The sequence below is a fragment of the Poecilia latipinna genome, unplaced genomic scaffold (assembly GCF_001443285.1).
Source record: "Poecilia latipinna isolate Pla-1442-1.1 unplaced genomic scaffold, P_latipinna-1.0 Scaffold345, whole genome shotgun sequence".
NCBI classification, from domain to species: Eukaryota; Metazoa; Chordata; class Actinopteri; order Cyprinodontiformes; family Poeciliidae; genus Poecilia; species Poecilia latipinna.
The window spans coordinates 35,507-59,519 of record NW_015112961.1 but is presented as its reverse complement, the minus strand read 5'-3'; the positions used below and the strand labels follow the sequence as shown (position 1 = coordinate 59,519).

The 24,013-nt window shown below is 38.6% G+C and overlaps 3 protein-coding genes across 7 annotated transcripts in view; 2 read left to right on the top strand and 1 right to left on the bottom strand.

The window, feature by feature from the left end:
• The window catches only part of sema3fa (sema domain, immunoglobulin domain (Ig), short basic domain, secreted, (semaphorin) 3Fa), a 60,213-nt gene extending 47,869 nt beyond the window's left edge, over nt 1–12,344 (top strand). For 2 of the 3 annotated variants that reach the window (XM_015035694.1, XM_015035693.1), the window contains 9 exons: nt 777–846; nt 2,380–2,524; nt 2,638–2,860; nt 3,007–3,095; nt 3,601–3,642; nt 7,690–7,847; nt 7,978–8,045; nt 8,131–8,264; nt 8,977–12,344. In XM_015035694.1, the coding sequence (XP_014891180.1) occupies nt 777–846; nt 2,380–2,524; nt 2,638–2,860; nt 3,007–3,095; nt 3,601–3,642; nt 7,690–7,847; nt 7,978–8,045; nt 8,131–8,264; nt 8,977–9,405 (1,358 nt within the window). In that variant the 3' untranslated portion in view covers nt 9,406–12,344. Of the gene's footprint in view, nt 1–776; nt 847–2,379; nt 2,525–2,637; nt 2,861–3,006; nt 3,096–3,600; nt 3,643–7,047; nt 7,090–7,689; nt 7,848–7,977; nt 8,046–8,130; nt 8,265–8,976 lie in introns of all 3 variants that reach the window. The other variant, XM_015035692.1, reaches the window with a different exon arrangement.
• A 1,512-nt stretch (nt 12,345–13,856) lies between these two features.
• On the top strand, nt 13,857–16,865 carry gnat1 (guanine nucleotide binding protein (G protein), alpha transducing activity polypeptide 1). Its single transcript, XM_015035691.1, has 9 exons — nt 13,857–14,122; nt 15,072–15,114; nt 15,196–15,337; nt 15,425–15,582; nt 15,660–15,788; nt 15,873–16,002; nt 16,094–16,247; nt 16,466–16,682; nt 16,767–16,865. Exons 1-8 carry the CDS (start codon nt 14,017–14,019, stop codon nt 16,654–16,656), a joined length of 1,053 nt encoding a protein of 350 aa, XP_014891177.1. The 5' UTR covers nt 13,857–14,016; the 3' UTR covers nt 16,657–16,682; nt 16,767–16,865.
• Nucleotides 16,866–19,005: 2,140 nt separating this feature from the next.
• Nucleotides 19,006–24,013, bottom strand: part of edem1 (ER degradation enhancer, mannosidase alpha-like 1) — an 11,866-nt gene continuing 6,858 nt past the window's right edge. The window contains exons 5-13 of one of the 3 annotated variants that reach the window (XM_015035690.1): nt 23,867–23,974; nt 23,592–23,775; nt 23,288–23,462; nt 22,599–22,719; nt 22,069–22,239; nt 21,920–21,993; nt 21,728–21,824; nt 21,143–21,328; nt 19,006–20,839 (exon numbers count right to left, since the gene is read on the bottom strand). In XM_015035690.1, the coding sequence (XP_014891176.1) occupies nt 20,750–20,839; nt 21,143–21,328; nt 21,728–21,824; nt 21,920–21,993; nt 22,069–22,239; nt 22,599–22,719; nt 23,288–23,462; nt 23,592–23,775; nt 23,867–23,974 (1,206 nt within the window). In that variant the 3' untranslated portion in view covers nt 19,006–20,749. Of the gene's footprint in view, nt 20,840–21,142; nt 21,329–21,727; nt 21,825–21,919; nt 21,994–22,068; nt 22,240–22,598; nt 22,720–23,287; nt 23,463–23,591; nt 23,776–23,866; nt 24,011–24,013 lie in introns of those variants that run through there. The other 2 variants (XM_015035688.1, XM_015035689.1) reach the window with 2 other exon arrangements.

Sequence of the window (24,013 nt, the reverse complement as noted above, 5' to 3'; positions counted from 1 at the left end):
AAATGTGTTTTTTTTTTTGTCCTTAAAAACCTTTAAAAAAAAAAAAAAAAAAAAAAAAAAAAACATAAACGAGAGACTCGTGTTTCCCTGGTTTTCAATGTGTAATGGTGTTTTTTTATTAACGGTAAACTACCAGGTAATATTGTTGTGGTTTTTTTTAAGCTGAACTTTAAACCAAAACAATAAATGAACTGGTGTGTGCATAGCCTGTCTACTTTAAATTTATTTCACTTTTCCTCTGCTTTGTTATTTCTTTCTCTTTTCTCTCATGAAAACATTAGAGGATACACACTGCACACCGCTGCCATGGCCCCACAGTCCCCGTATTGCATATGGCTCCTATTAAAGTCATGTTTCAGCAGACATCTCCGTTTCACTCCTATTCCCCACTGAGACCGGAGCAGTGTAGCTCCAGGTTTGGAAGAGTTTAGATTCAGGATCTCGCTGGGACTCTGGAAACCACAATTCACGGGGAGCTCATTCTTAGCAAACCCCCCTCAAAGGAAGAAAAATGTCTCCATATGTCACAATTAGGATTTCTTGGGTTGGAAGTGATCTTAAAGTCTCAAGATCATTTAATATGAGACACTAATATTTTCCTTCACATGTTTTCTGCGAAAGAAATGTCTGACCTTGTTTAATTTGAATCTGAAAGAGGGTTAAATTCAGTGCGGCACAAATCATGTTTAGAACTATGAATACTTATTGTGAATTAGTAACTTTTCATAATTCACGGATGTGACTAATTAATGTGTAATTCATGTGACTGTCTACAGGGGACGTGTATATCCAACCAACCCAAGACACGAGGAACCCAGTCATCTTTGGAGTCTTCTCAGTTTCAGGGTGAGTAATGGCTTTTTTTAACTCTAATTTCAGTGTGAATGTTCGGTGTGTTTTAATGTCTGTCAGCAGCACGTGCTCATTTGCACTCAGCCGTAAGGTGTCTGCTCTTTGTAATGTTATGAGTCTGTATTGGTTTGTAAGAATCCGCCTACAAGCAGGAGACAGAAAAGTGACTGTTCAGCCCAGAGGGAGACGCCGTCCGCTGAGTCTTTTATAGAGACAGTCAGGTTTGATAGCAGGTTGTCAGTCACTGAAGGTGGACAGTGTTGTTGGGTTTTATAGATTATAGACCCAGACATTAACTACAGGATTTCCAAGAGGCTGCAAACATTTCTAAATTCAGTCAGCACGTTGGATAACAACGGTTGAAAGCTCAAAAGGATAAAAAATTAAGCATTGTTGTTTCTTGTTGTCTTTTGAAAGTCTTACTCTCGATAACTCTCTTGCTGTCTCAAGAATTCAAACATTTTGTCATTTTTTAAAAATTACAATTTCCTTTTAATTCTCTTTGAACATCTCTTTGCTCCCTCCGATTTATTTTTTATCGCCTGAACTGACGACAAAAATTACCAATTTGGAGTTTTCTGTCTTCAGTGACAGCCTCCTCACTAACTGTTTAAAGACCTAATAGTGCTAACTATGATCCATTCACTGACTGTTTTCCAGATTTTTCAGTTTTTGACTGATAAAACAAAGACTTGTCCAATTTCAGTCAGTTGCTGGCTTCCCAGTGCATCTCTCGTTTTCTGCTGACCTGACATATTGAATGTGTCATTTATGTCAGTATTGTTTATGTGATATGTAACAGTGAAGACTTAATGCTTCTATCCACTTATTGTTTATCTATATAGGCAAAATGGCATAATGTGTAATCCTACATAATGGTATAATGTGTGTGTAAACCTTTCAGGGATTAGTCATAGTCAGGTCAAAACTAAGTTTCTCCTTAATTGTTCCAGAAGGTTTTTCTAATGTAGATAAGATACTGACTACTCATTCATTACCTCACTTCCAAAAATACACACGAACTCTTTGAGATTTGTAAACTGAGATTCTGTCAGCGCACAGGTCAAGAAAGGTGTTCGCAAAGTCATAATAAATGCATTTTGATTAATGTGTTGGAGAAAGAAATACTGTTATTGTTGCAATCGCCATTATAGCCATTGAGAGCATTTAAGCCCAGCTGATAGAAGCACATGTGGTGCTAATGATAGGGGCTCATGACACAAGCTGCAAACATACCACACTGCTCTGCAGCAGTGAGAGCCTGTATTCTGGCGATTCTTTGGGATACGTGGGTGTTTGTATGTCAGTATGTCAGACAACTTGTCTCTGCTTGAGTCAGTCTGAGTGGTTCTGCATCGTGATGTTTCAGCAAGTTCCTGCAAACAGAGGCAGACTGAATATGTGGAAGGAAGTCAGACTGAGAAGCCACAGAGATACCTTGCAGTAATTACCTCGGGGTGTGAGTTAATCTGCATCCTGTCTTGATAATATCTTTGCAATAACTTGTGCTAATCTGTCCTCCTGCAGGTCTGTGTTCAAAGGCTCGGCGGTGTGCGTCTACTCCATGGCCGACATCCGTATGGTCTTCAACGGGCCGTTTGCCCACAAAGAAGGGCCCAACTACCAGTGGGTGGCGTACACTGGGAAAATTCCCTACCCTCGACCTGGCACTGTGAGTTCAAAAATAAAGAAAATCAATGTCCATGATATAAACCGCACCCATGGGGAAATAAAGCAAATGTCAGAGGAGCAGATTTGACATTAAAATGTTCCATCTGTCAATAGTGTCCTGGAGGTACTTTCACTCCCAACATGAAATCCACAAAGGATTACCCAGACGAGGTTATCAACTTCATGAGAAACCACCCCACCATGTACAACGCCATTTACCCGGTGCACAAGCGCCCCCTGGTGGTCAGAACCAACGTGGACTACGAGTTCACCACAATTGCTGTCGACCAAGTGAGAGCGGCTGATGGGAGCTATGAGGTGCTCTTCCTGGGAACAGGTCAGCGCTGTGAGACCAGAACATTTAAAAGTTACTGTAAAGATGCATAGTTGAATGGAGCTTTGTGTTTATCATAAATGTTTCCAGTAAAGCTGTTTTCAGTTGAAGGTTGTATAATATGAATTGATATTTTTTTGGTGGTTCAGATCGTGGGACGGTGCAGAAAGTCATCGTGTTGCCAAGAGATGACTTACAAACAGAGGAGCTGGTTCTGGAGGAGGTGGAGGTGTTCAAGGTCGGTCACAATAAAACTGGTCCAAAAACTCCTTTTTTATTTGTCTTACTTTATACAAAGGTATTGGTCAGGCTTTTCCTGACCAATTTTGATTTCTAGTTTTCTTTGACATCTGACTGACTAATTGAGACTTTGACCACTCGACTTTTATTCAAAGGGCTACTAAATGGGGAATAAAGTGCTGCAGATTAAACAGTGTGCTATTTAAAAAAAATATATATATATACAATATTATTATTTTGCAAATCTGTCCGTTAGTCTACAGACTAACGGACAGATTTGCAAAATAATAATATTGATAATAATAATAATTATAATAATAATATTGATTATAGATAATCTCTCTTATTCTTTTCTTTTTCTATTTATAATTTATTTAGGTTTGGCTAGAGATTTTCTACTATTTTGAGGCAATTTCTTCTATTATATGCTTTGACATGTTTGTCAACTTTTTTCTGTTTTTTCTTACTTTGTGTTGATGTAAAAATTCCATCTGCCACTTCAGGTTCCCACCCCAATCACCACCATGAAGATTTCATCTAAACGGGTAAGTTACCACTCGTTTTGCTTTTGCTGGGACAGCTTAATCTGAGCCAAAGTATTTTTATTCATCCAATTAACTTAGTGGGAGCTATCTATCAGATTTATTTCATTTCTGAAATTACTCTATTCTAAGCCATTAGAAATATGATTTATGAAATGAATTTTAAATGTCAAAAAAAGACAATTTGCTCGGGTATTTGCAACCATATAAAATGTGTTTCTAAAATGTTTTAAAACTCTCCAATACATACATTACAGAATTTATTTTTCATAGTAATTTAACGTTTAAATTTATTGGTTTAAATTAGGGACCCACGCATATAGATTGTTTGAAGCGCTCAAAGAATCTATGTTGTTGCCTTTACTTTTGTCTTTAAAAAAAAAACTAATCGAAACCTAATTAGGTTTCAATAATACTGAGTGCTGATGATGTTTGTGTCGTCATTGTTGCCTTTCTCATATTATTATTGGACTCAGCTCTTTTAATATTTTGTGGATCGGAAGCTGAAAAGTTTTGCAACCACTGATTAATTAAATCCAAACTACTACTGTTGCTACTTCTTACCAGTTCTGTGTGTGTGTGTNGGGACGTGTATATCCAACCAACCCAAGACACGAGGAACCCAGTCATCTTTGGAGTCTTCTCAGTTTCAGGGTGAGTAATGGCTTTTTTTAACTCTAATTTCAGTGTGAATGTTCGGTGTGTTTTAATGTCTGTCAGCAGCACGTGCTCATTTGCACTCAGCCGTAAGGTGTCTGCTCTTTGTAATGTTATGAGTCTGTATTGGTTTGTAAGAATCCGCCTACAAGCAGGAGACAGAAAAGTGACTGTTCAGCCCAGAGGGAGACGCCGTCCGCTGAGTCTTTTATAGAGACAGTCAGGTTTGATAGCAGGTTGTCAGTCACTGAAGGTGGACAGTGTTGTTGGGTTTTATAGATTATAGACCCAGACATTAACTACAGGATTTCCAAGAGGCTGCAAACATTTCTAAATTCAGTCAGCACGTTGGATAACAACGGTTGAAAGCTCAAAAGGATAAAAAATTAAGCATTGTTGTTTCTTGTTGTCTTTTGAAAGTCTTACTCTCGATAACTCTCTTGCTGTCTCAAGAATTCAAACATTTTGTCATTTTTTAAAAATTACAATTTCCTTTTAATTCTCTTTGAACATCTCTTTGCTCCCTCCGATTTATTTTTTATCGCCTGAACTGACGACAAAAATTACCAATTTGGAGTTTTCTGTCTTCAGTGACAGCCTCCTCACTAACTGTTTAAAGACCTAATAGTGCTAACTATGATCCATTCACTGACTGTTTTCCAGATTTTTCAGTTTTTGACTGATAAAACAAAGACTTGTCCAATTTCAGTCAGTTGCTGGCTTCCCAGTGCATCTCTCGTTTTCTGCTGACCTGACATATTGAATGTGTCATTTATGTCAGTATTGTTTATGTGATATGTAACAGTGAAGACTTAATGCTTCTATCCACTTATTGTTTATCTATATAGGCAAAATGGCATAATGTGTAATCCTACATAATGGTATAATGTGTGTGTAAACCTTTCAGGGATTAGTCATAGTCAGGTCAAAACTAAGTTTCTCCTTAATTGTTCCAGAAGGTTTTTCTAATGTAGATAAGATACTGACTACTCATTCATTACCTCACTTCCAAAAATACACACGAACTCTTTGAGATTTGTAAACTGAGATTCTGTCAGCGCACAGGTCAAGAAAGGTGTTCGCAAAGTCATAATAAATGCATTTTGATTAATGTGTTGGAGAAAGAAATACTGTTATTGTTGCAATCGCCATTATAGCCATTGAGAGCATTTAAGCCCAGCTGATAGAAGCACATGTGGTGCTAATGATAGGGGCTCATGACACAAGCTGCAAACATACCACACTGCTCTGCAGCAGTGAGAGCCTGTATTCTGGCGATTCTTTGGGATACGTGGGTGTTTGTATGTCAGTATGTCAGACAACTTGTCTCTGCTTGAGTCAGTCTGAGTGGTTCTGCATCGTGATGTTTCAGCAAGTTCCTGCAAACAGAGGCAGACTGAATATGTGGAAGGAAGTCAGACTGAGAAGCCACAGAGATACCTTGCAGTAATTACCTCGGGGTGTGAGTTAATCTGCATCCTGTCTTGATAATATCTTTGCAATAACTTGTGCTAATCTGTCCTCCTGCAGGTCTGTGTTCAAAGGCTCGGCGGTGTGCGTCTACTCCATGGCCGACATCCGTATGGTCTTCAACGGGCCGTTTGCCCACAAAGAAGGGCCCAACTACCAGTGGGTGGCGTACACTGGGAAAATTCCCTACCCTCGACCTGGCACTGTGAGTTCAAAAATAAAGAAAATCAATGTCCATGATATAAACCGCACCCATGGGGAAATAAAGCAAATGTCAGAGGAGCAGATTTGACATTAAAATGTTCCATCTGTCAATAGTGTCCTGGAGGTACTTTCACTCCCAACATGAAATCCACAAAGGATTACCCAGACGAGGTTATCAACTTCATGAGAAACCACCCCACCATGTACAACGCCATTTACCCGGTGCACAAGCGCCCCCTGGTGGTCAGAACCAACGTGGACTACGAGTTCACCACAATTGCTGTCGACCAAGTGAGAGCGGCTGATGGGAGCTATGAGGTGCTCTTCCTGGGAACAGGTCAGCGCTGTGAGACCAGAACATTTAAAAGTTACTGTAAAGATGCATAGTTGAATGGAGCTTTGTGTTTATCATAAATGTTTCCAGTAAAGCTGTTTTCAGTTGAAGGTTGTATAATATGAATTGATATTTTTTTGGTGGTTCAGATCGTGGGACGGTGCAGAAAGTCATCGTGTTGCCAAGAGATGACTTACAAACAGAGGAGCTGGTTCTGGAGGAGGTGGAGGTGTTCAAGGTCGGTCACAATAAAACTGGTCCAAAAACTCCTTTTTTATTTGTCTTACTTTATACAAAGGTATTGGTCAGGCTTTTCCTGACCAATTTTGATTTCTAGTTTTCTTTGACATCTGACTGACTAATTGAGACTTTGACCACTCGACTTTTATTCAAAGGGCTACTAAATGGGGAATAAAGTGCTGCAGATTAAACAGTGTGCTATTTAAAAAAAATATATATATATACAATATTATTATTTTGCAAATCTGTCCGTTAGTCTACAGACTAACGGACAGATTTGCAAAATAATAATATTGATAATAATAATAATTATAATAATAATATTGATTATAGATAATCTCTCTTATTCTTTTCTTTTTCTATTTATAATTTATTTAGGTTTGGCTAGAGATTTTCTACTATTTTGAGGCAATTTCTTCTATTATATGCTTTGACATGTTTGTCAACTTTTTTCTGTTTTTTCTTACTTTGTGTTGATGTAAAAATTCCATCTGCCACTTCAGGTTCCCACCCCAATCACCACCATGAAGATTTCATCTAAACGGGTAAGTTACCACTCGTTTTGCTTTTGCTGGGACAGCTTAATCTGAGCCAAAGTATTTTTATTCATCCAATTAACTTAGTGGGAGCTATCTATCAGATTTATTTCATTTCTGAAATTACTCTATTCTAAGCCATTAGAAATATGATTTATGAAATGAATTTTAAATGTCAAAAAAAGACAATTTGCTCGGGTATTTGCAACCATATAAAATGTGTTTCTAAAATGTTTTAAAACTCTCCAATACATACATTACAGAATTTATTTTTCATAGTAATTTAACGTTTAAATTTATTGGTTTAAATTAGGGACCCACGCATATAGATTGTTTGAAGCGCTCAAAGAATCTATGTTGTTGCCTTTACTTTTGTCTTTAAAAAAAAAACTAATCGAAACCTAATTAGGTTTCAATAATACTGAGTGCTGATGATGTTTGTGTCGTCATTGTTGCCTTTCTCATATTATTATTGGACTCAGCTCTTTTAATATTTTGTGGATCGGAAGCTGAAAAGTTTTGCAACCACTGATTAATTAAATCCAAACTACTACTGTTGCTACTTCTTACCAGTTCTGTGTGTGTGTTTTTTTTATTTTTTTTTAATAGCAACAACTATATGTGGGGTCTGTCCTGGGTGTGACCCACCTGGCTCTGCACCGCTGCGACGTGTACGGCGAGGCCTGCGCTGACTGCTGCCTGGCCCGGGACCCGTACTGCGCCTGGGACGGCAAGTCCTGCTCCAGATACTCTGCCTCGCAGAAAAGGTGAGACCGAGACGGCCTGGACGTTTACAACCTCAGGCTCACATTATCGCTGCGGATTATTGTAGCACAGGATATTTAAGAACCGTGCTGATGCTAGGCTTTATTTTCGGCTGTTGATTCGATCTCCCAGACGAAGCCGTCGACAGGACGTAAAGTATGGAAACCCGATCCGCCAGTGCAGAGGTTACAACTCGAATGGTGAGTTTCTCCGTGGTACAAGATGGATTTGTGATGCAGTTTTCAGTACAAAAGCATTAAGCAACGTCTTTCGCATGTTTCACAGCAAATAAGAATACGCTGGAGACGGTTCAGTACGGAGTGGAGGGAAGCACAACATTCTTGGAGTGCCAGGCTCGTTCTCCTCACGTCTCTCTGAAGTGGCACCTGCAGAAGGAAAACAGCGACAGGAGAAAAGAGGTGATTAATTTTATTTCTTGTACAACAGATGTTGACTGATGTCATATAAAAGTAGTAAATGGATCTTTTACACTTTAGCTGCTAATTGTCTTATTTCAGCACTAGTTCAAATTAATTGAACTATCAGTCTTTATGACAGGATGAGGATAAGGTATGAAAACTGGCAACAGATTTGTGATTCAGAATTTTTTTTCTAGGTTTATTTACTTTTTGGCCTACATGTAAATTGCAACGTGAGATGGAAAACGAGCACTCCATATGAAAAACCACCCCCAGTGTAAAACATGGCGGTGGCAGCATCAGGCTGCAGGAACAGACGAGCTGATCGGAGTTGACTGGAGCTAAAAACAATCCTGGAAGAAAACCTACTAAAGGCTAAAAAAGCCTGGGGACTGAGGCAATGGGTCACAAAAACCAAAGCATACAGTCAGAGTTGTAACAGTAACAGTTGGGTGTAAATTGATGTTCACATATGTTTTTTTTTTTTTCCAGTCTGAATGAGCTAGAGCTATTTTCCAAAGATGGGCAAATTATTAAAAAATGTTATAGATGTGCAAAGATGTGTAAAATCCTAATAAAATACATTTATATTCTGGTTTGCTTTTGGAAAGCGTTGTATTCTTTTACCTTTTTAACTGATAATTAAATATTCTGTGCTACTTTGTCCGTGTCTTTCCTTAAGCTGTAAAACTTCCCTCCCTGTGCACTCCAGATTCGCTCAGAGGGTCGCATCCTGAAAACCGATCAGGGCCTCCTGATCCGCTCGCTGCAGTCCTCCGACGGCGGCATCTACCACTGCACGTCCACTGAGAAGAACTTCAAGCACACCCTGGTGAAGCTGCAGCTAGTCGTCCTCTCCAGTCGCACGGTCAACAACGTCCTTGTGGATACGGGCAACCCAGCCCTCCCCCAAATTCAGTCCAGCGCATGGACCCCGAGCGTTGGGCAGTACAAGGACCTGCTGACCATCCTCAGCCAGCCGGAGATGGGGCTGATCAACCAGTACTGCAAGGACTACTGGCAGCACGGGGACGACGGCCTCGGGGACGGCAAAGCTAAAAGCCTGAAGGAGCTGAAGGAGCAGAAGAAGCCTCGCAACCGCCGGCATCACGACGACCAGACGAATCCAGCTGAGACATGAAGAGTTTGGGTTTTCAGCCTGTCGTGTTCAAACAGCACCATTTGTCTACCTTCTAGTTTCTCCTCACAACCCTCCATTTAAGGGAAATGACTCCATTTAACAGACCCTGCAACAGAAAGCATCATTTGTATGTGACTGTTGGAAGAACAAACACAATATTTATTGTAGGTTGTACAAAGTAATTCTTTATACCTATCTAGAAAACATGTTTTTTGTGAATAGATCTGTGCAAATATTGTTATATTATTATTATTGTTATTATAATTATTAGTGTTATTGTTTATGACATTGTGTTATTATGTTGGGAATATCTTTGTTTGGTGTTTTTCTTTTTTCTTTTCTTTTTTTTTAAATAGCAACTATTACTCTGGACTTTAACGGTGTCCAGACGAGGACTGGAATGGATAAGCTTCCCATTTCTCTGCAATTATGTCTGAACAATTGACTGCTGGCAGTATCTAAATCCAGAATTACACCAGAAAAGCCTGGCATTTGTTAGGTAATCTCACCTGGACAGTCATTGCAAAGGTGGACACTATTGTACTGTAAATAAAACGCCATTGACGATGGTAGGAATGCCGACAAGCTGCAGCTGCAACAGCACATCACAAACTCCCAAGAACGTGAATTTTAAGCTCTTTCACAGAAGGTCGACGGACCTAAGGTGACAATTTCAAACTGCACCGTTCATATTCTTCCATGATTAGTTGCTGCCAAGTGTTTTTTGTTTGTATGTAAGCATCACATCTCAGTGTTGTGTTCTCGGCATCTTGTTATAAGCTGTTTATCTTTGGAGGAAGGGTTCTTTTAACGAAACAGAAGTGGAAAACAGAACATTGCCTTCTCTTCTCTCTCTGTGGAGATGAGTTATTCTAGCAGGCAGCTAAATGTGAGTCTGTGATTAAAAAAATATATATCTATATATATATTAGAGAAAGCACCTTTTGTTGCCAGATTGGTGATTTTTTTTTTAAATAAATCTTAGAAAAAGTTTGTTTCTAAACGTATTAAACACCCTATAAACTACAATGCTGTGGAAAAAGTATTTGCTCACTTTGTGATATTTTGTCACTTAGAGATTTCTGATCGTCAATCAGTTTTCAATATCAGTTACAAATCTGCCGAGTAAATACAGCATGCACTTTTCATTTATGGATTACTTTAGATAAAGTGAAGGAAAAATCTATCTAAACTCACCTGGCCTTTGGTGAATATAATCAGTCTTTCACATCTGTGTGGAGAAGATTCAGACATTTTTTGTTTGAATTCAGCCACATTGTCACATCATCTTTATCAGATTTATGTCCAGATTTGACAAATAAACTTCCTAATTTTTGAGTCTTTGAGAGATGAAGTTGTTGGTGTCTATTGGACCATTGTTCAGTTGTACGACTCGAGTGCTTGAGCTCAAGTTTTTAAAGGTTTTCTCCTAGTGAGTAAAACTTTTTATTTCATCAATTATAGAAAAGTTCTTGATTAGCAACACACTGAAGTGAAGCTCATGGTGCTTGTTTTGGTACCTCCTGGATGACTGATTGATTAGGTCAGCCTCTCATCCATGTTTTCCCCATGTATGGATAGTGGCTTTGTATTTGGTTCATTGGAGTCCAAAAGACTTCAGAATGGCTTTATAACTCTTTCCAAACTGATAGGAAACAAAGTTATTGACATTTGTTTGTCCTTGAATATCTTTAGCTCAGGGCTGGATGTTTTTTTTTTTTTGTTTTGTTTTGTTTTATGTTCTGGGCTACTTCAAAACATTTAAACATGTTTTTTTTTTTTTTTTTTGTAATTTTTTGGCCCTGCATAACTTTCAGTAATCACAACCTGGATATTGCACTCACCTCTCCAAAATATGTTGATTACACTTTATTAAAGGGCATAGAGCAATGTTATTATTTTGTTGTTTTGAATAGTTTTTTCTCTTTATCAAATTAAATATCCATAAATCCACTGTCTATTCTCGCTTGTTGTTGCAATATCCCCATCAGTCATAGGGCAAAAGGCAAGGTTCACCCTGGACTGGTCATCATTACACCATTACAGAGCAACACACAGGACTAACGACATTTATGCCTAAAAGCAATTTAGAGAAACCTGTTTACCCAAGAGTCATGTTTTTGGACTTTAAGAGTACCTGGAGAGAACCTCCACTCGCATAGGGAGAACAGAAAGACTCCAGGCCAGGACCTAAACACAGTACCTTCTTGCTCCAAGGCAACAGCGCTACCAACCTCAACAAAACTGCTTAATGATCAGAAAAATGTAATACTTTTTCACAGCACTGTCGTTTTTGTTTTCTTTTCCATTCCTTCCATTTTTATGTAAATATTGGTGAAATTAATGTAATCAGTCTATACAAGTGTGCAGATTTATATTGCTATGATGACTGGTGCTGTACTTTATGTATCATCTGGTTACCAGAGAGCTCCTGCCGCTCTATTTGTCCTGGTACAGAGCCATCCTTTATTACTGGTGCCACAGACGTCACACCAACTATGGAAACGAACACCTTTACACAGTAAACATCATGATAACTTGCCAAACCTGAAGAAAAAAATCATACCACAGTCTTGAGACAGTGAATTTTAAATGTGCATGGCATGTACAGTGTATGTATGTAGTGTTTTGTCTAAACTGTTGCTGTGGATGTCTTTTTATTGTTGTGGGAGTTCGGATCCTTTTTGTTTTGGGAAATGCTGAAAGATCAGAAAGGCTGATTTCATATTTGAGTTCTCCTTGTCAGATATAAGAAGTAGAAGAAGAAAACAGGTTTTCATATATTTCTACTGTGGGAATCTGTTTTCTCTGTATGACAGCTCTGTGAGGTAATGTATAATAAGCACACTTTGTGGTAATGTAATGACTTGTAAAAACTACTATCTTTTCTTCCTCATCAATGTTGCTAACTAATAAATTAAAGCTCTATATTTTATAATAACAAGTGTTCTCCTTTGTTTAGTCTGCATGGTGACTTTAGAGCACTTCATTTTTAATATTTATTTTTCTGCATTAGCATAGCAATTAAAATATTTCCAATTATGTTAGCATAAAATAAGAAATAAGAATCAGTCAAACCCATTATAACATCAATCTAAAAGATAAATTCATGACGTTTATATTGAGTGATTTTTAACACATTTAAAAAAGAATCAGCAAACGTCTGTATATTTCTTAATATTAGGATTTATTTAGGATCAATCAAGACTAATTACAACTTTATTATGAATCAAATTATATGCATTTAATCATGATTACTTAACTGCATTTTGTGGACTTCCTGACTGCAAATATTTACATTAGTCCAATAACAAATGTATGGATCACGTGGAGGCCTGTACTACTTTTTCAGCGTCAAAACTAGACAGAATATTTTTAATTTCTGCAATATTCTAGAAGAGAAAGAAGGAATCCTTCAAACATGTTTAGTATGGGATTTAAGTGACATACCTTGGTTAAAAATAACACAAAGAGTATTTACTTTAAGAGTCAATTTGATGCCATCAGTTATCAATGGATTGACTCAGTAGTTTCTCTTTCAAAGACTCTGGTCCAACATTGACACTTTCTGTCTTGTCAGAATTTAAAATTTACAGTGGACAGGATTGTATCCAATCAAAATGGGGTTAGAAGTAAAAAAATTACCTCAAAAGAGAAGCAAATACGTTAACAATCAAACTGCATCTACACCCAGTTACAGATGTTCTATGTTTTGATCCTGTGTATGCCTTCTGATCCAGGCGCTAGAGATAACACAATAATAACACTATTCTTCGGTTCCTGAGCATGTAATGAAATATGATGCTGTGATCACGAACATACACTCATGCCGCATCTTCGTGCACGCAGAACTGAAAGTGTGAGTGGATTAGGATCCTTAACCAGCTTCAGATTTAGGTCAATGAGATATGTCTGGTGAAACTGCAAAGCTCTTTAAGCACTTCAGAACTCACCCTTCAGGCTATTGGATCCCATAAGGAATGTTTGGACCCATCTTTGCATTTGTGTGTGCATATGTCTCTGTGTTTAGACTACAGGTTGATGGTCTTGACATGCATTTCCTGATTTTGTGTTGGTTCTAACAGTCTCATCACATTCTCATCCCTCTTGCAGAAATAAAACCACAATGAGTTTACCATCAGATTTCATTTTTATTTTGGTCACATCAGATACTAAACTTAGTTTTGGTAGCAAGACATGAACCAAGTTATTTTAGTTTTACCGGCTTCTCTTCTGAAGGAGCCTAAGAAGAGCATGAGATAAGCACTTGAGCCGATGTTCATCTTCCGCTGAGCGCAGCAAAGTACCCTAAAGGTTAAAGCACTCCTACAGTGATGTATGTCTGCTTCCCTTCACACCTCTGCCCTGTAGCTGTCTTGTCCTTGTGCTCCATTGGCCACCACTGGTCAGGTGGGCTGAGGGAGCCCAAAATCCTTCCCTGTGATGGGAAAAAATACTCAAACAATCCCCAGCTGCCGGCAGTTGGCGCATCAGCTGCGTGCTTGAAGGCACCGGTCAGACAGTAGCAGGCGAGCAGCCAACCGGGACCTGCTTCCATTTTTCCTGACATTTGGCTTTTGAAACAGAGGGGCCCAAGCCGGGAAAAGTAGGATGGGGGCCGGAGCTAGCGCCGAGGACAAACACTCCAGGGAGCTGGAGAAGAGGCTGAAGGAGGATGCTGACAAGGACGCAAGGACCGTCAAGCTGCTGCTGCTAGGTACAGACACCTGTTGGACAAGTGATTTAGAAGCAATGGTTTCAATACATCATGATCTGGTCAGAGCCATTCCCACACCTTAGATGGTTTTAGTGTGCTGTTTTAGTTGAGCTGTAAAATTACCTTACTGTGACTTCCTAACTTGTTTTGGTTAAAAACTTTCCCTAAAACAATTCCTGCTTTGACTTTCACAAGCAATTTTAGTTCTTGTTTAGCAATCATAAAAGCAAATGATGTTGGTTTATGCATTGTTGCAAATAACACACCTAATTAATTTCCAGGGCTGATTTTTTTTTTTTACTCTTTAAAGTCTCTAACTGTGCATGAAAAGATGCAACATATCAAGTAAGAGCTTAATAAACTGTGTCACTGAATTGCTGAGACACTCAGATAATCACGCAAGGCAATCCCTGCTAATCCTGACACAACAGGTTTTTCCGCACAAAGGGCTTAACACTGAAGGACACTGACCCTGAATCAACAAACCAAAACAGATTTATAGCACCTTCATTTTACATCTTCTGAATTTAGACTGAATGAGAGAAACTGTCAGAGTTACAGTTTATTCTATAAGCTAATAAAATACAGAGCATACAGTCAAATGTAGTTGGGCTGCTTGAAGTAATTCAGAGTTGTAATATTAGTTGACAGTTGAAAGACTGCACCATCTGAAAATACTTTGTATACACATAAGAACCTGTTTCAGACATTGTTTCATGCACTGCTTCATCCTCTCCTTATGGTGATGCAGGTCAGGGGCCAGTAAAAAAGATTAGGGCTGAAGTAAGAAGCATTATGCCGCACTTGTTGGGAACATCTTTTGGAGGATATAGTGGAGGACCTGAGAAAAACAGATGTTATTCCAACACCTTCAAATCAAAGAAAATGTTGGGATATTCTGATAAAATAGGCGAAGATATCTTCTAAAATGATTTCTTGTTTTTCATAGGGGCTGGAGAATCAGGCAAGAGCACCATTGTCAAACAGATGAAGTAAGAACTTTCTATCTAAGCAGCATTTATTCCTTCTTGTCCGAAGCTATATTCAATAGTAATGCTACACTTTCTCCACAGAATTATCCACAAAGATGGTTATTCGCTTGAAGAATGCTTGGAGTTCATTGTCATCATCTACAGCAACACCCTGCAGTCCATCATGGCAATCGTGAAGGCCATGAACACACTCAACATTAACTACGGCCACCCCGATCAACAGGTGACACCACACGTCTATATAAATCTTAGGTCAAATGTTCCAAGTTAAACTTATTGATGTGACTGTCCACCTGGGTCCTTCCTGCAGGATGATGCTAGGAAACTGATGCATCTTGCAGACACCATTGAGGAGGGAACCATGCCCAAAGAATTGTCAGACATCATTCTGCGTCTGTGGAAAGACTCTGGCATCCAGGCCTGCTTCGACAGGGCTTCAGAGTATCAACTCAACGACTCAGCTGGATAGTAAGCAACAACACATTGAAACACTGCTCATGAAATCGTAAAAATAAGTCCACTGACAGAGTTTAATTTTCACACAGCTACCTCAATGACCTGGAGCGACTGGTCCAACCAGGCTATGTGCCCACTGAGCAGGATGTGCTGCGATCAAGAGTGAAAACCACTGGTATCATTGAGACCCAATTCTCCTTCAAAGATCTTAACTTCAGGTGAGTCTACGAATTATTGCTCATTAGTAGGAATTAGGATTGATCGGGCGATCACACAGCAAATTGCCTTTTGTTTTGATCCAGAATGTTTGATGTGGGTGGCCAGAGGTCAGAGAGGAAGAAGTGGATTCATTGTTTCGAAGGTGTCACCTGTATCATCTTCATTGCTGCTCTGAGCGCCTATGACATGGTGTTGGTGGAGGATGACGAAGTGGTATGACAGAGTTGACCATTGCATCTCATAATTTATGGTAAGAAGTAAAAATCTGGGTGACTTAAAAGTTTGTTTTTTTTTTTCCTTTCAGAACCGAATGCACGAGAGTCTCCACTTGTTCAACAGTATCTGCAACCACCGCTACTTCGCCACCACCTCCATTGTCCTCTTCCTGAACAAAAAGGATGTGTTCCTTGAGAAGATCAAGAAAGCCCATCTCAGCATGTGCTTCCCCGAGTACGATGGTGAGATTTTCATGAACTACTTAGATTCTTTTTTCAATGTATAAATGACAGCATCGTTGGCAAAACATGATCTAGCTATGTGAAGAATAGACTAGCTAGCTGCAAGTAAGTTTAGCTCTTCATTTTGTTTGTGGATGTTAAAGTGAAAAAACAACTCTTCCTCATTTCATCGATGTTGTTGTCATTTATCTTTTATATCTCCCTGTTGTCCTGCCCAGGGCCCAATACTTATGAGGATGCTGGCAACTACATCAAAATCCAGTTCCTGGACCTGAACTTGCGCCGAGATATAAAAGAAATCTACTCGCACATGACCTGCGCCACAGACACAGAAAACGTCAAGTTTGTGTTTGACGCCGTAACCGACATCATCATCAAAGAAAACCTGAAAGACTGCGGCCTCTTCTAAGAGCCAAGCAGGGAAACTAAATGAAGGTGAGCAAAGTCAAAAATCATGCAAGTCTAACCGAGAGTGATTGTTCTCCTATCTAACACTTGTGTTTCTATGTTATTTGACAGGGTAGCATCTTAGCCCTGTCACATTCCTCAGATTCCTCCTCAATTCAAACAGGGAGACAGCCCTATCAAAAAGCCATCATCAAACCAGTGAATGCAAAAAACAGAAATAACATTTAATTTGCTGTGCTTAAAAACTAAACTTGTAGCTTTGACCAAAGACTCCTTGTCACTGAGACATGAAAATAATCCTGTGCAGATTTTAAGATGAGTTGAATTTTTTTGTCAAACTTTTCTCATTTGCCCATCTTTGGAGATGCATGCAATCTGTAGCTTTTGTCTGCATAAACTGATTTCTTTTCAGATGTACTCATGAATAGACGCAGTGTCTCTAAGCTCAAGTAATCAGACAGCATATAATTAAAGGGCTAACAAGATGGCCTCACCACCTGCATATGCACTTCAGCATCAGTTAGACTTTAAGATGAACTGTCATTAGAAAAGGCTTTTTCTAAAGACACAAAACAGCACAATTTGTGACACCAGAAGATTATAAATTGAACTTCTGAGAGAAGCACTAGATTTTTTTTTGTCTTGTTTTATTGCAGTAGTTGAAAAAGGGCCATTGTACATAACTAATCAAATTTCTAATGGTGTGTTGTAATACTGTTAATCAATAAACTGTTAAGCTAGAGATTAATTTAACCCCAATTTGAATCTTCCTGTCAAAAAGCCTTTGAGTCAACGTATCTGTACTGAAATTCAGAGAAATATAAAAATGTACACGTTTGATTAAATTTATTAAAGCTTCTGTAGAAAACTCAGCAGTGTGTCATTTTTTCCAGAATTAATGTCTTGTTTTTAATCTCAGGTTAATGGAAATCCCTTTTATGACTGACTGATTTAGACTCAAAAATTAGCTATTACATTTTTTTTAAATAATTTTTGTCTTGGATTGACAAATGAGAGAAAAACTGCAAGTGCTAAAATGGAATAGTTTAGAACAGTACATATTTATGTACTAGTGTGGCCAAGTCAAATTTCAGACCTAAATTGAATTTAAAATTGGCACGATTTCATGTTTTCCGATGATTCTTTGTTCGTTTGCAAAGCGCGGATACAAATTTTAGTCTCCAGATGTGGAAAAAAAGTGAATGTTTTCAGCATAAAAGGGCTAATGTCTCAGCAAAAATATATCTGTGCATTTATTTTTAGTCAGATTGATTACTGCAACAGTGTCTACAAGTCAGACAGCTGCAGCTGATCCAGAACGCTGCTGCTTGAGTTCTTACTAAAACCAGGGAAACAGAGCACATCACCCCATTTCTGTAGCTAGAGAACTGACTTTATAAATCCATGAATGGCTTAGGACCAAAATATGGTATATTATTGCATCAACTTTCTGGACCACTCAGGTCTTCCTGTTCAAATCTACTCTGCATCCCACAATTAGAGCCAAACAAAGAAAATTAATCAGGAAAACTGCAAAAACTGCTGAAACACAGAGTTCATTTTAATCAAGGCTAAAAACTCATTTGCTTAGGGTTGCATTTGATTCATAATAACTTTAGACCGTTTAATTTTATGAGTTTGGAAGCACTTTGTGTTGCCTTGTTGTTGAAATGTGCTGTACAAGTAAATTTGCCTTTCCTTGAGGCATAACCAAAACATAAAGGTGTAACTGAAAAAAGGTGCTTCTAAAAAAATTACAACTGCATGCTTTATTTTTCTGATTTCTATTTGAAAGACATTTTTAAAACAAAACAGTTCCTTTAATTTTAGAATTATGCGCTACCTTGAGTTGGCCTCTAAAATATATTAAATCTTGTGGTTATGATATAAAATGTGAAGAAAAAGGCGTATGAACAATTTTGCAAGCCACTGCATCTGCATTTGCCTCCCTCACAAAATTCACCAGAATGGGAGGTGCATCTGTTTTCCAATACGTCAATGACCTTTGACCACTTCTGAGAACTACATGTGACTGCATCACATCCTGAAGGGAGGCGTTAGTAACGCAGATAACTATGGAGGATTTCTACTTTATTCTGAGAAAAAACGAAGTTAGGTGTAACCACAGCTACATCTGAATATGTGAGACGTGACCTGGGTATTTGTCACAAACGCAGACAAAATCAAAGGAAAGCGGACCTAAACAAAGACCGCAGCAGAATTATACAGTAGCAGAAAGATAATTTCAATGTATCAAATATTTGTAAATTATATTGAGTAATATTGCATAGAAATGTACCTCAGCATTGTGAACAATATTTAATGTTGGAAACAATAATAAAATGGAAAATAGTAGGCAACGTTGCAATTTTATTTCTTACAAAAGCATTCACTGATTCTTGCATTTCTAAGAAACCCTGAGTTTTTAACCACATGACAGGTATGAAGTGCACCAAAAGAAACAGCTCCAGTCTCTTCTGTACAAGTACAAATCATAAACAATGCAGTAGAATTGTCACCAATACAAACTTAGCATTTAAAATAAAAACATTTTATGGCTTGTGATGGTTAAAAGAACCGCAGATAGACATGGAATGAAACATTTGTGCAATATCAAAAGTGGCAATAAAATATGTTCAAAAATGTTATCCACGGCTAATATGCACCACATGGCATCCAGAAATACTAAGACAAATAGAAGGCACTTAAAGAGTCAGCCCTGAACCTCATTCTGATGGGGGCACAAAGCCCTAAGACATAGAGTCAATAAAAGTTTGAAAGATAAACACTTGATTATCTCAATATTGTATTTTCTCAGTATTGTCAAACATGAGTCAAAGGCAAAAAAATGCAGTTTACTCCCCAGACTTTCTGTCTCTGCCCAGATATGCATTAGCATTTTGGTAGAGATGCACCAAGAACCTGATTGACAAGCAAAATAAGAAGATTTTGGAGAACTGACTGCTGACCAGATCCGTTTCTGAGCTCGCCCGGTGTGTGCATGCTATTACTGATGGAAGAAGTTTAACTATTATCAGCAGGTGATCAAAATTGAAGTGAAAGGAACTATATAAGATGTAAAGAGCCATTTCAAATCAAAGTATTTTGCATGACTTATTAAGACGTGACTGTTGTTCATTCAGGCTGCAGGGGACAGCAGAAAACTTCACCAGAGTACAGCAAAGTTGCTCTTTTTGTCCCCTTCAGCTTTCAAAGGTGTAATGAAACAAGCTACATTTAGTAATGTGTGCAGCCTTTCTGGAAATCTAACAATTAAGATAAGAAACTATGTTCTCTAGGAGAACAGAGATTACCCTCTCATTACAACACAGTCATTTTGCCTTTGCTCTGAAAATAAATAATTTGTGATTTCACGTAGCACAAAGTTAGAAAAAAAGATCATTGTTCCTATATAGTTTTAAATCTTAAAGAGAAATTAGAATTGGCTAAAAATCTATATTAGTCTGCCGTGAGACTCTGATTGGTGCATCTCTAGTTTTAAAAACCAGAGTTTTGCAGTAATGCTGTTTGATTAAAAAACATCTGGAGTGAAAAGCAGCTCTTTTAAGAGTTTTATCTCACAGCCCTTACATAATAGCACTGACCTAGTCAGGTTTATCAACTTAAAAAAGAGGCACTGATTCTCAGGTTTAGAGAGTGGCTTGCTCAAAGGTCAACATTTGTTTATAGGCTATGCACTGAATTAATGTGAGGTTAATGACACTGATCTTATTATCAGATGCTTTTTTCTCAAGACTCTCAGCTCTGGTGTAGTTTCAATCACACACATATGTGCAAAGTTTACCCACAAGTGCTTGACCAGATACCTCAGTTTGTCTAAAACCCTCTTAGTTCAGACAAAAAGTAACAATCAGAACTAATTCTCCTGACCTTGGACGAGTCACCTTTGTTGGCATCATTCTCTAAAACCAAAAACCCTTCACTTTAATACAGTCTCGTCTTCTCAGGATGCATTACTGTCCATTTCCTGTCTAGATCCAGATCTGAGAAATAGATGGTACAAAGACTCTGAACTGAGGAAGTCCTCCTCTCCAGTCCTTTCAAACAAGTGTAACCACATCTGTCCTTTTTCGTCAAAACACTCCCACCATATGATCAATCTGCCTCATGTAGACACTCTTTAATGGCAGAGCATATCGACGCTCCTCTGGAATCCTGTTACACTGCAGAGATACGGAAGAAAGAGAATAAATACAGAGTTCCTTCACAATGTTTAAAAAGAAAAAAAAATCACTTTAATTTATAGAGAATGGATGAATGGACTGATGGATGGATGGATGAAGGAAAAGAAATGAGAACTAACAGATATTCTACATACTTCATTTTCTTTTTCCATACTGATTCACGCCTGAAAAACACTCCGGCCAAGTTTTATGTTTTTCCAGACTGAGAGTGAACCCTGAGGCGAGCTGGCTTTCTGGTCAAACTCACTGACCACATTAAATGAACCGGGATGATGATCTTACGTTGCTGATGTTGCTCAGAGGCGGCTGGTTGCTTGTTCCCGTTTCTGCCAGCGCTCCCTCTTCACATGGAGACAAGTCGTTCCACTGCTTCTCCCTGAAGCGCTTGTCTATAGGCACAACATGACCTTCTGTAGTGAAGATATATTTGTTATCGGATTTGTGCAGTGGGTTGTCCTCGTCAAATAGCTGCAATGCAGAGGAAAAGACAATAAAATTCCCCAACAAATCAATTCATATATTCAAAATGGTGTATGGGGGGCATACAGTATTCAGATATCCTCTTAGCATGTGGAAGGTAATCAGAAATAGAGTATTAAACATATACATATATATTTATATTTATTTTTTACACTCATTCTGGTATAGTAGGATACGTAGACCTTCATGCGTGTTAACACATGAAGTTTGCTTTTCATCAAACTTTAAAATGTGATTCAAAGATTGCAAGTCTTGCATTTTAGCACAAGAGGTCACCAAATCCTACACTTTTGTCTTTAAAGTGCACTTATGCCTCAGGAAACAATAAAGTTAAATAAATGTTTGTTCCTCCACATCTGAGAGTAAAGCCTCAGATTGAAAACTTACAAGATAAAGGTATTTGCAGGTTTCACTGAGAAAAAAGCTCTCCATCCGATCCTCTTTGGATTTATCCACAACATGGTGGAGTGTGGCATATCCGCATCTAAAGTAGCAGTAACACACAGCAGTAAAGTAGGCAAATGCATATTTTTTTTATATATATACATGTCCAAAATCAGTAAAAACATAAATAGGTACCTGACTTTGGCATTTTTCTCAAGGCTCTGGAGAATATCCATTCCAACATGCAGATAGAAAGGATTTTTTGTTGCCTGTGAGAAGAAAGTAAGGAAAATTGATAAAAAGCAATCTCCCACAAACAACCACTGCTGTCACCGAGTTACTACCTGGTACAGCAGGTAGGTGGACTCCACCAGCTCTGGTCTCAAAGGGTAAAATAACACATCGGGAGCTTTGAGCTGCCAGTTGTATCTCTCCGGCAGCGCCCCGAAGCGCTTCCAGATGGCATAGTAGAAGGCATGCAGGCAAATGGCGTCATCGATATCCCCGTTCAGCACCTATGAGTTACATAAATCCTTATTTTAGTTTACTGGAACAAAATATATATATGTATATACTGCTCAAAAAAATAAAGGGAACATTTCACTTTAATTTTGTGCGTGGCTCCAAATCCAGGCCTCCATTGGTTAATAAATTTGATTTCCATTGATGATTTTTGTGTGATTTTGTTGTCAGCACATTCAACTTTGTACAGAACAAAGTATTCAATGAGAATATTTCATTCATTCAGATCTAGGATGTGTTCCCTTTATTTGTTTGAGCAGTATATATATATGTGCTATATATGTGACATATATACACACACATATATATGTCAGAGGAAAGTAACAGAAAAAATAAAAAATAAAAAAAACACCTGCAGCCCGGGAAAGAAGGCCTGAAGGGAGTCGATCCACGTGTTCATAATCTCACCACTAAACATGTTCACATTAACGTAGAGAGGCGGGTCACCCTCACCTTCATTGCAAGACTCGCGCCTGAAGAACAACAAAGGGAAAAGATTTCACACAATTCAGTTATACAACATTCCTCTCCACATTAAAAAAAAAAAAAAAAAACATACAGTGACTTTCTAGAGTACGATGACTTTTTTCATATTTTCTCACATTAACACCGACATTAAGACCAACAAGAAGGAGGCCATAGCTGGAAAGTAGAAGGAAATTTATTGATGGTTTTATTTTTTTTAACCTGTTTTTGTGGGTGTATTTCTTCCAGCAGCAATGGGGAAACTACTGGAAGAAATGCAGCCAAAGTTATTAACCCAATAATAAACTCAAAACTTTAGAGTTGCAGCTTGACACAATGTAGAAAAGTTCAGAAAGTCTGAATACTTCAACAAAGCAATGTATACAAAACATGACTATGCTGTAAACATTTCTCAGTTTTAATTCCTCTCTTTGGTCATTCCCAGACAGACTCAGATCCTGTTGCTGCGATATTTTCACATTTCGGCTGCAACCAAAAGAGACTCTCAACAATGCAGAAAATTGGAAAATGAACAAAATCAATCTCTCAAATTGTTTTTTTCCGTTTGGGACTCACCCTCTTCTCAGGTGGTTCTGAATGCTCTCATAAGCTGCCTTAAACATGCGGTAATCCTCTTTCTCACCAAATAGGATATAGGATTTCAGCAAGTACTCATAAAAAGAGTCCATTCCAGCTCCAAGTCCACTCTGCTTGCCAACCCACTGGCCTGTTTGGATATTAATGACATTTCCTGCAAAAAGAAACCAAAGAGGGATGTTTGCACCTTTGGCAACATGAGGCGAGAACCAAGTATTGAAAATAAAATCAATAGGCAAAGTGGAATTAAAACTCCTCCACCCCAAATGGAAGCTGAACTTACCCAACAGGCCAGTTTCGTTGCTTCTCAGATTCCACAGAGCTCTGACAGCTCGCCTCGCCACCCATTCAAACGTCGAATCCCCGATCAGGCGACTCAGAATGCCAAACTCCACCAGCAGGGACCCGGCTCCTGCGGTGCACGTCTCATTGACGCCGTCCTGAGGGACTCCCGTCTTCAGGTTCACCTGCACGCAGGACACAGGCAAACAATCAGCCTCGGCCTCGCGCACGGAAGAGGGATGACTTACTTTGTAATCAAAGAGTGATCTCTCTCACCCTGGGGTAAGGAATGCCCGTGCTTGTGTTCTCAAAAGCAGGAAGCAAGCGCACAGCCAGGTCGTGAGCCAGATGCAGAAGTTCATTATCATAATCTCTGAAGCCCACCTCCCCGAATGGGTGCTTGGGGTCAGTCAGCAGAATGTG

Coding starts and splice junctions, on each gene's coding strand:
- gnat1 (XM_015035691.1), top strand. CDS start 14,017: ATGGGGGCCGGAGCTAGCGCCGAGGACAAACACTCCAGGGAGCTGGAG. Junction 15,338..15,424: donor ACGGCCACCCCGATCAACAG/GTGACACCACAC, acceptor TCCTTCCTGCAG/GATGATGCTAGGAAACTGAT. Junction 16,003..16,093: donor TGGTGGAGGATGACGAAGTG/GTATGACAGAGT, acceptor TTTTCCTTTCAG/AACCGAATGCACGAGAGTCT.